The 11,379-nt window shown below is 38.3% G+C and overlaps 1 protein-coding gene across 6 annotated transcripts in view; it reads left to right on the top strand.

Annotated features, from left to right (window-relative positions):
• Positions 1-11,379, top strand: part of Raph1 (Ras association (RalGDS/AF-6) and pleckstrin homology domains 1) — a 93,340-nt gene that overhangs the window by 79,759 nt on the left and 2,202 nt on the right. For all 6 annotated transcript variants that reach the window (XM_029569926.1, XM_029569925.1, XM_017801386.2 and 3 more), the window contains 3 exons: positions 4,797-4,895; positions 6,214-6,334; positions 9,290-9,432. In XM_029569926.1, the coding sequence (XP_029425786.1) occupies positions 4,797-4,895; positions 6,214-6,334; positions 9,290-9,432 (363 nt within the window). The remainder of the gene's footprint in view (positions 1-4,796; positions 4,896-6,213; positions 6,335-9,289; positions 9,433-11,379) is intronic.

Genomic DNA, 11,379 nt, shown 5'->3' with positions numbered 1-11,379 from the left:
TGTCTCTCTGTTTATTCTTTGTCCATTTAACCTAATAGAGACAGTGGGGTACTGAAGTCCCTATGATTCCTGAGTTGGGGTTAATCGGTGTCTTAAAGTCCTGTAATTTTTTTTTTTTTTATGAATTTGGGTGCACCAGAGTTTGGTGCATATATGTTAAGGATTGTATTATCTTCTTGGTTAATTGTTCCTTTTATCAGAATGACGTGACCCTCCTTATGTCTTCTGATTAGTTTTACTTTGAAGTCTATTTTGTCAGATATTAAAATTGCAGCCCCTACTTGTTTCTTAGTGCCATTTGCTTGGAATATTCTTTTCCATCCTTTTACCTTAAGGTAGTGCCTGTCCTTGAAGGTGAGATGGCTTTCTTGTAGACAGTAAAGAGATAGATTTTGTGTCTTAATCCATTCACTTAGCCCTTATATTTTTACTGGGGAGTTCAGTCCATTGATTTTTAAGGTTATAATTGAAAGGTGTGTATTGCTTGCTGTCATTTTGACTGCTCTTTATGTTCTCTAATTTTGTGTTTCCTCAATTATACCTTTATTTTCTTTTGTTACCCCTGGGGTATAGTTGTTTCTCTCTCTGCTCTCTATATTGCTTCAAGTATTCTTTGAAGGGTTGGTTTTGTGGATGTGTATTCTTTCAGGCTTTTCGTGTCATGGAAGATTTTTCTTTCCCGCTCAACTATAATAGAAATTTTTGCTGGGTTAAGTATTCTGGGCTGGCATCTATTGTCATGTAGAACTGGAAATACCTTGGTCCAGGCTCTTCTGGCTTTCATAGTTTGCATTGATAAGTCAGCTGTAATTCTGATGGGCTTTCCTTTGTATGTGACTTGTTGTTTTTCTTTTGCTGCTTTCAGTATTCTCTTCTTGTTCTGTACATTTAGTGTTTTTACTATATGTCATGGGGAGTTTCTTTTCTGATCCTGTCTATTTGGTGTTCTATGTGCTTCCTGTATTTGTATGGGGATGTCTTTCCTTAATTTTGGGAAATTCTTATCTATAATCCTGTTTCAGATCTGGTCAATACCATTAACCTGAAATTCTTTTCCTTCCTATGATCTGTAGATTTGGTCTTTTCATGGTGTCCCACATCTCTTGCATATTTAATTCCTGTGTTTTTTAATTTCCATAATCTTCACTTGAGTGGTCCAGTTCTTCAACTTTATCCTCCAGTGTTGATACTCTGTTTTCCATTTCATTCATTTTAACAGTGAGGCTTTCCCTTGTTTCAAGTTGGCTTATTGAGTTTTTCACTTCCTTCATTTCTGCCTGAGTTTTCTTCAATGTTGCTATCTCTTTTGTGAGTTCATTTAGAACTTTATCCCTATCTTCTTTTTGTTCTTTGATTTGTTTGTTCTTTGTTTGTGTCTTTTTTTTTTTTTTTTTTTTTTTTTTTTGATTGAGACAGGGTCTCCCTTGTAGCCCCAGCAGGCGTGGAACTCTCTATGTAGACCATGCTGACCTCGAACTCACAGAGATCTGCCTGCCTCTGCCTCCCAACTGCTGGGATTAAAGGTATGCACAACCATGCACAACGATATGCCTTTTACATTCCTATTCGCTCCCAAATGTATAGTGGAGTTTTATCACAGGTTGTATAATCACTATTTTTGCTATCTTGGCTCTTGTAAGTGTGTGTGTGTGTATGTGTGTGTGTGTGTGCGCGCTCATTTAAATAAGTTTCTGAAAATATGTATGCCACAATCATTAGACTAGGACTCACCTTAGCAAGAGCTTAATTTTTTTAATTTTAATCTTTTCTGTTTGAGTGTGTTGCCTGCATGTGTGTAAGCGCACCCACGATGTGCAGTGCCTGCAGAGGTCAGAAGTGGGTGTCAGATTCCCCTGGAACTGGAGTTACAGATGTTGTTAGCCACCATGTGGATGCCGAGAATCGAACCCAGGTCCTCTAAGAGAGCAGCCCGTGCTCTTAACTACTAAGTCATCTCTCCAGCCCCACTGTCTTGTTTTTTAACCTGTTCTGCCAATTTAATTTTCAAGCCTATCCATGTATTCCCAAGTAATAGGAATGCTGTGGTTTTCCTTTGATTGTAGGACTATGAAGTTAAGCATCCTTTTAAGAGTCACAGAGTTTATCCATCTGAACTTTACTTGAAATTTTTTTTTAACTATTTTATTATGGGAGGGGGTAGGGCATGTGCTATGGTTATCAAAGTACAATTCGTGGAGTCAGTTTTCTCATATCTTTATATGGGTTCTAAGGTATCAAAGTCAGGTTGCTAGCCTTGCACAGTAAACACCTTAACTCACTGAACCACTGAACCTTATTTTTTATATAAACAGAGAAATATCTGATAGTATAATAGTAATCCAGAAATTCTTACTCTGTTAATTATTTTCATTCTCACAATATTTACCTTTAATAGCATGCAAATTTTCCAAATCAGAATCATTTTTAAAATACAGTGATAACTTTTCTTTCTTGTAGTTATTCATCTGTTTGAAGGAATTTCTTTGGAGTCTTTAATAAAGTAAAAAGCTTGTGGGGTTTTGTTTTGTTTTTGTTTTGAGACGGGGTCTCCCTGTAGCCCCAGCTGGTGTGGAACTAGCTATATAGACCAGGCTGGCCTCAATCTCATAAAGAACCCCCAGCCTCTGCCTCCTGAGTACTAGGATTAAAGGCATGCACCACTATGTCCTGCTAAGCTTGTGATTTTTAGCAGTAACTATATTCTCTGTACTTGTTCTTAGCTCTTGTTTGGTGTTAAAAGTAGATCACAAGCCAGGAGCAGTGGCACACACCTTTGATCCCAGCACTTGGGAGACAGAGGCAGGCAGATCTTGAGTCAGCCTGGTCTACATAGCAAGTTCCAGACCAACTGTGGCTACAAGGAAACCCTGTCTCAAAAAACAAACAAAACCGGGGGGGGGGGCGTTGGGTTGTAATGTAGAGATGAAGAGGAAGATACTGTAATAAAGCAGTAGTATGACATAATACTTAAGATCAATGGCTATGTGTTCAAATCCCAGTTTTTTCACTTATTGGGAACAGTTTTGAGGGCTGTCTTTAAGTGTTTATGCCTTATTTCTCAGAACATGGAGATTAATCTCATGTTGTATTGACAAAAACAAAACAAACAGCAACAACAACAACACCTGTAGTGAATGAATGGAAGCAGCATGTGCACTCAGTCAGGGCAGTGCTACAGTGGCATAAAACCCATGCAGGCAGGAATAGTAGTGAAGCCAGGCAAGCTTGGTCACATCTGCAACCCCAGCACTCAGGAGCCTGAGGCAAGATCTTGAGTTCAAGGCCAGCCTGGCTACACAATAAGATGCTGTAAATCACTGTGGAAGGAATGGTGATTATAAAGGCTGAGTGCCGTCCTGCAGCAGTTGGTCCAATCTCTGAACCCCATCTAGTAGGCAGCTCCTTCCAAGAAGCATCCTAGTGGCAGCACTTAAAGTTCTTTCTCAGCCTATCTTATTTTCTATACATACCTTTTCTTTATGTGACAGATATTGTTTAATGAATAACTAAGGTAAAATTCATTTTGTTATAAGGAGAAAAAACATATCCGTACCTAGCCTCCTTTGCCCTTTTAAGACTGGTAAGGCAGCTTATTAGAATGTATAGACAAGGAATGTATTCCAAGATGGGACTTGCTGTCAGGAGAGAAACCTGCTGAGTATTGTTTTTGCTAACCTTTTGTTATAGAGAGTTTATTTGAAATTTGACTATAGCCTTCAACAAGGAAGTTGGTTTGAGTATTAAATTTTATCATAAGCAGCTGAACTCTGAAGGCACTGAATAAAATAGATGGTTTTACATTGTTTTCTCTCAATACAGACCAGAGAATCTGATCTTTAGCAATGCAGATATATGACTTCTGTCTGTAGTCATCTTAATGTAGTTCCACTACATTAAGAACATACTCAAATTGCTTATTTCATTAGCCCAGGTTCCGCAATAAATCAGTGTAGTTGGAGAATTTTGGGAAAGCCAAATTCTTCTAAAATGTCTTTCCTACAATTAAATGTAAATTTAAATAGTTTCCAGGTGATAGATAACCTTTTTTATTTTTTTCAAGTTACTGAAAAGAGCAGTAATCATTATATCTAAATCCAGTGTGTGGTGTAGGACTTTTCCTCCCAAGGAGCCAGATTTGAGGCCCAGTAGAATTAAAATAGCTCAAATCTGTTAACACTGGATTTTCCAGCCAAGATCAAGGATTTCACCCCCCCTCCCCCCATCCAAGCCACAGCTGAGTACAGGGGATCCTGAAACTTAGTTGTCATGATACCATTGGGAACAGTGCATGCTGTATTCCTACAGTTTGGTAGAGGGAAGAACCTAGAAGGCAATGTTCCTCTGTCCCCACTGCAGAGACAGGTATGGCTGTGGACTCTTGTCCCAGGTGTTATGCTATGTGTTCCGGCACAGTCATTTTCCTATAGGGAAGAACCCTCTCTTTTGGAGCCTTCTGAAATCATGATTTCCTGGGTTTGATTCCATTTCAGTAGTCTTCCAGATTGAGAATTCTACTGACTTAACCTTGATAGACTTTTTCTTTGAAATATAAAAGAGGATATTTGAGCACTTCCCGTAGTGAGAAGGCTTAACTTGGACATCTTAATCTAAACTTTAACATGTTTTACTTTCTAAAAAATGTATGGGCTATTTTATTCAGCTTTATGGCCATATGAAAGGTATATACTATTTTGCCATTATTCTAACAGAGTTATCAGAATTTGTTTAAGCTTTAACCATTTGGTTTTCTTCAGTTCTCCAGGAGACTTAGTTGGATTTTACCTTTAATTTTGTAGCACCCACAGATCCAGAAAAAATCTCAGTATATCAAATATCTTTGTTGTGATGATGTGAGGGCCCTGCATCAGTGGGTCAATGGAATCCGCATTGCAAAGGTACATTTCCTTTTGGTTTGATGATGGAATAATGAGGTTGATTAATTACATATTTTGCATTGTTGTGATGGTTCTGGTTCATGATTCCACCAGTGTCCAGTTTTCTTAAGGTTAAATTGCATGTTTTGGAGGTGGTTGAGATTTTGTTTGTGTTGTTTTGTTTTGTTTTGTTTTTGATGACAAGATTTCATTATATAACCTTGGCTGGCTTGGAACTTATTATATAGACCAGGGTAGTCCTGAACTCAAGAGTTCCACCTGCCTGTGCCTCCCTACTGGTAGGATTTCGGGTGTGTGCTCCCTTACCTGACCTCTAAGTTTTGTTTTTTAAATGTCTTTGTTTTCCTTGGTGATCAGGATAAACTTTGGCCACTAATATCCATGGAATAATATTACTGGTAAAAGTTTGTATAATATCAGAGTGACTTATTTTGTTAGAGAGGTGCATTTTATGATTCTTATATAACTGAGCAAAATGTTTTTTTGGGAATTTTTGGGGTTTTTTTCTTTTTTTTTTTTTTTTTCAGTACTGAGCATCTAACTTGGAGCATTGAGTGCTTGGTAGACAAGCACTCTATCCCAGTTACACCCCCAGCCTACAAAATAAAAAATTTTTAAAGATTTTAATTTTTTTTAATATTTTATTTATTTATTTATTTATTTGTCTTTTTTTGACACAGGGTCTCCCTGTAGCCCCAGCTGTCCTGGAGATCACTATGTAGACCAGGCTGGCCTTGAACTCACAAAGATCCACCAAGTGCTGGGATTAAAGGCATGCACCACCATACCCGGCCAGATTTTTATATTTTATTTTATTTATTTGTTTGTGTGCACGTGTGTGAGGTGCCCACAAAGGTGGGAGGGGACGGTTATTGGAGTTACAGGAAGTTGTGACCCATGCAATGTAGGTGCTGGGATCTGAACTCTGGTTCTCTAATGGAGCAGTAAGCACTCTTAACTGCTGAGCCATCACTCCAGTCCCCAAATAAATATTTTTAATTAAGTTATGGTCATTTCTCAAGTAGAGTTGTCTTGAATAGTGCTGGAGAACCTGGCCTTGGATCAAGAATTTGGAGTAATAAGAAAATTCATACTTATTCTCATTAAAATCAATAGTTCGCTTCCTGATATCCTTCTATAAATGAAGAAAAATAAGAGTATGGATATAACTTTAAAGTGTTAAGGACTGTTTAGAGTATTACAGATATTAATATAAACTGTGAACTCATGTACAGAAATGCATCCCTCCCACTTTCCTACACATTCCACATCATACCAACTCAGGTTCAGATATCACCATTTATTGCCTTCTGTTTAGTATGGGAAGCAACTCTACATGAATTATCAAGAAGCCCTGAAGAGGACAGAGTCAGCTTATGATTGGACTTCTTTATCCAGCTCCAGCATTAAATCAGGATCCAGTTCTTCCAGCATCCCAGGTAGTTCAAAAGGCGACACAGCACTATTGTATTTCTCATATGAAGTCTTTATTAAGAATATTAGTAAAACTTGTCATTTTAGCTTGACTCTGAAAATTTATAACCATACCCAATTTCTAAATTATAATCAATGGATACTTTTTCCCTTTTCCCCTTAAAATTGTAGAAGGTGCAATATTGTTGACTAGGTCACAAATACATTTGAAATAGACTTCTAAAGCCAAGGGGTTTGATATTTGTATTTATGAAATTTATTAAAACTCACACGTACTAAGAAGAGAAATTGCTTGGGAAACTCTTTGTACTCAGAATCCGTGAGGACACTGCCCTCCTACACAGTTTCTTGACATTTCAGTGAAATGTAAATAAATACCTTGAACTAGTTCAGAATTACAATTAAGGAAGCCATTTAAGCCAGTTTTCACAGGAAATCAGTGACACTCAAAGGGGTTTCCAGATTACTTTTAAACAAATGTGCTGTATTCACATCTTAAACTAAATGCTTGCTCACTTCCAAAATTTTCCCCTAATGATAATCCATGTAATTGTTTGTTGATTTTAAAACTGGGTGAGTTGGCTTTATCACTAATATTAAGATTAAAAAATTGGAATGTGGTATGTGTATACTAACATGTAAATATGTATTATATATCTGCCATGTAAACATATATTTCTGGTTCTGTCCATTCATTGGGAGGACCTAGGCATGGAATGTCCACAGCCCAGTCTCCAAAAGAACCAGAGCTCTTGGGCAAAGGCTGAGTCTAAGGCTGTAGCAGAGAATATGTAAGATGAACCTTGAGCACATTGTCATGCCAGAGTAAGAAAAGAAAGTGCTCAAAGGATATGATAAGGGGATGCCAGAGGGACACAGGAGCCAACCAGAAAAAGCTGTGCCCAAAGCAAGTTCCCTCCACGTAATGTGATGAGACTTGACCAGCTCAAGACTGCCAAAATTTTCAAAAATAAGAAAGTCTGAGAAACTGTCAGAGGAGATAAGGTGACTCTGATGTGGCATCCTGGACCAGAAAATGGACATTAAGGGAAAACTAGTCAAATCCAAAGGAAATACAGAGTTTACTTAATTGTAAATATGGTGTCTGTTTCATAGTTGTGACAAATGTACTATAGATTGAAACATGATAATAATGGGATAAACTAGATGCTATGTCTGTAAGAACTCTGGGCTAAATCTATGCTAATATGAAAATATCTAATATGTAAAAATCTAAAATAAGATGTTTACTAAAGTAGAAAAATACTTTGAGAAGATGTATTAAAAAGACAAGGTAAGAAAGCACGTAGCACACCTTTAATCGCAGCCCTTGGGAGGCAGAGGCAGGTGGATCTCTGTGAGATGGAGGCCAGCCTGGTCCACATAGTGACTTCCAGGTGGTCTGGGACTAGGAAGACCCTGCCAAAAGAAAAAAAAGCATGCAGCAAGTAGACTTTAGAAAAGGGATAAAAGATTGAGAAAAGACTTTTTTATATGTGTATGAGTATATTGCCTGTATGTATGTAAGTGCACCTGTGATGTACCGTGCCCATAGAGGTCAGAAGAGGGCATTAGATCCCTTGGACCTGGAGTTGGGACAGTTATTAGCCACCTATGGGTGCTGGGAATCAAACCCAGGTCCTCTGCAAGAAAAGCCAGTGCTCTTAAATGCTGGACTATCTCTCCAGCCCCAGATGTATATTTTTTTAATTCAAGTTCTTACATATATTACTCCATGAATAATACTGTACCTTTTCTTCTCTGGCATCATTCACGTATTTTGTAGATACTAGGCAGGCTTTCTAGTGTAAGACATAAAAAAGCATAGTAACTAATTTTGAAGAGAGCTGAAAGAGTCATCCATCTTCTTGTTCTACAAGGCTATTGTCATAAACATTAGATAGGGATAATAAATGAGGCTAGTAAGGTAGCTTTTTTATCATATTCCTTATTTTTACCTTAAGGATAGTATTAACTTTGTACAAAGAAGTTTAGACTTGGGATTTCTTTGTAGATATTATCTTTAACTACTTTGTCTAATTTGGCTGTACTTGTTTAGTATTTTGCATTCTAATAGTTTGCATCCATCACAAAATGACTGGCTCTGCTTGAGTCTGCACTACTTGCCAGTCATCATGTAACATATATCCACATAGTAATCTTAAATCCAGGAAGTAATCTTTCCAGTTCTGCAACCCAGATATTAGTTAAAGGTACCTGTTAACCTCACAGCCACGATCCTGCTCTCTGCTACCCACTGGCCTTGAAACCAGGCTGTAGCACAGCTGCTGCACAATAATGCCAAAACCTAAATCCCTGGGAAACATACTGTCGTCTCAGTTGAATGACACACTGTAAGTATCGTTAATTGCAGGGAAAAAAAAAAAAAAAGGAATGCTCTGAAGCTGTAATTCCATAATGGCCTGATTCTCAATATAACAAAGATATGATTGATGGTTTATTCTTTTGCCTGTCAAGAAATTTTTATGCAAGACAGGTTGTTAGGGTATGAATGACTTGTATTAGTATCTTATAGTGAACTATTTAAATAATAATCAAGGCTGGAGATGGCTCAGTAGTTAAGAGGACTTAACTGCTCTCCCAGATGATAAGAGTTCGGTTTCTAGCACCCATGTTAGGCAGCACACAACTGCCTGTAACTACAGCTCCAGGGGATCTGACGCCATCTTCTGACCTCTGAATTTCCTCACACACGTGTTGTACATAAACTCACACAAGCACACACACACATACACATAAAAACAATAAATTGTTTTTTTTAAGTCAAGATTTCCAGTTAAGCTTAAGGGAAGTTGTCTAATAGAATATACTGGCTGTGTTTACAGTAAAATGAGTAAAATTGACTTACTCTACATAGCGTTTGACCTTGTATACAATATTTAAATGTCAATACTATTAAAATACTGACTGATTTTAAATATGTTTAATATTTTAAACAGAGTCTCAGTCAAATCATTCTAATCAGTCTGATAGTGGAGTTTCTGATACCCAGACAGCAGGACACATCCGTTCCCAAAGCATTGTGAGCTCCGTCTTCTCTGAAGCCTGGAAACGAGGCACTCAGTTGGAAGAGTCCAGCAAGGTAATACACTGGTTTTAATTTAACTAGAGAAGTGTGGTTTCCATGGGTTTAACTTGTGCTCTTCTGCTCCTTTATCAGAATCTTATTTGGCACTAAGTCTTCTTTCTTAGATTATCAGTCTTCCTAATTGTAATGGGAAACCATTTCAGAGAGACCTACTGACTTTGAAAATTGGTTGTAATGACTTAAGATCTTAAACTTTTTTTAATGGCAGTTATTAATAAATTTATCCAGTGGCTCAGATTTTAAGCGATAGCAATCTTTTCCATTGTAACTAGTTTGCTAGAGTAATACCATGTAGTGCCAGTGCCCTACACAAGCTCTAGAGAAGCTGCTTAGGCTTTTTATTTTTATTTTTTTTTTAATTAATTTAGACTCATTCCTTGTCTTGTTTTTTTATGATTTTTGGCATTTTTCTGAGCATCTGAATTTTCTCAAATTATATGTTATGTAGAAGGCTAAATTTGTTCTTAAAAGTTTGGATTCCTGAGTCCTATGTAATAGATTATTCAGTAATACTGAAGAATGATTATAATTATTAGAGACTATACTGTTTTGAGAAGTGTTTTTTGGTTTTGGTGGGGGTTTTTTTATGTGTATGAGTGTTATGCCTGAATGTAGATAAATGCACCTGTGCAAATGCCCTCGGAGGACAGAAGAGGCTGTTGGATCCCCTGGAACTGGAGTTATAGACAGTTGTTAGCTGCCATGTGGGTACTGGGATTTGAACCTGGGTCTTCTGCAAGAACAGTTAGTGTTCTTAACCGCTGAGCCATCTCTTCAGCCCCTAGAGAAGGGTTTTTTTTTAGGTCTTTTTTTAGGTCTCCCTGTAGCCCCAGCTGTCCTGGAACTCACTATGTAGACCAGGCTGGCCTTGAACTCACACACAGAGATCCTCCTGCCTCTGCCTCCCAAGTGCTGGGACTACAGGCATGCACCACCATGCCCTGCGAGAAGTGTTTTTAAATACAATATTTTTATTAATTCTTTGCGAATTTCATACATGAATGTCATGCATTTTAATATTATTCATCCCTCACTCTTCCCAGATCTACTCCCCACTTCCTTCCAACTTTATGTCCTCTTTTTTGTTTTTCACATTTATAACCCACCAAGTCCAGTTTGTACTACAAGCCCATATACTCATGGATGTGGGGCATGGTCTCCCTACCAGGAGTCACACCCCTAAAGAAAACGACTCTTCCTCCCCCAGAAGCTATCAGCTACCAATAGCTCCTCAGCTTGGGATGAGGAGCCCACCCCTTCCATGCTAGAATGCTGACTGGCTTGATCTTGTGCAGGCAGCCACAGCTGCTCTGAGTTCATGAGTGCAGTTTTATCATGTCCAGAAGATACTGTTTTGCTCAGATCCTCCCAGACCCCTGGGTCTTAAAATCTTTCTGCCCCTTCTTCTGTGGTGATTCCTGAACCTAGGGGTAGTGGGGGACGTAAACACTCCACAGACACTCTACTATGTTTTGACCAGTTGTGAGTTCCTGTATCAAGTGCTGTCCACTACACAAAGAAACTTATCTGTGAAATCTGAGAGCTGCACTATTAGAGGTTTTTAAGTTCAATTGAATAGTCCTCCATCAAACAGCCTCTGTATTTCTGTAGGAAAGGGTATGCCTGGCTATAGTCACCACTTCAGTGTAAACAAGTGAGCTCTCTATTGAGGAACCAGTAGCCCCGCTGGCTGGACTATTTTTACCTAAACATCACTTTGACTTTTGTTGTTGTTGTTATTCTTTTGGTGTGAGTCACTTATATAAGCACATTCACAAATTAGAGTCAAGGGGCTGGAGAGATGGCTCAGCTGTTAAGAACACTGGTTGTTCTTGCAAAAGACCTGGGTTCAAATTCCAGCACCAACATGGTAGCTAACAACGGTCTGTAACTCCAGTCCCAGGGGATCCGACAGCCTCTTCTGACCTCTGTGGACATTGC

The sequence above is a fragment of the Nannospalax galili genome, unplaced genomic scaffold, assembly GCF_000622305.1.
Source record: "Nannospalax galili isolate Female #2095 unplaced genomic scaffold, S.galili_v1.0 scaffold281, whole genome shotgun sequence".
NCBI lineage: Eukaryota > Metazoa > Chordata > Mammalia > Rodentia > Spalacidae > Nannospalax > Nannospalax galili.
The sequence above is the reverse complement of the archived record's forward strand: the minus strand, read 5'-3'. Positions and strand labels throughout refer to the sequence as shown.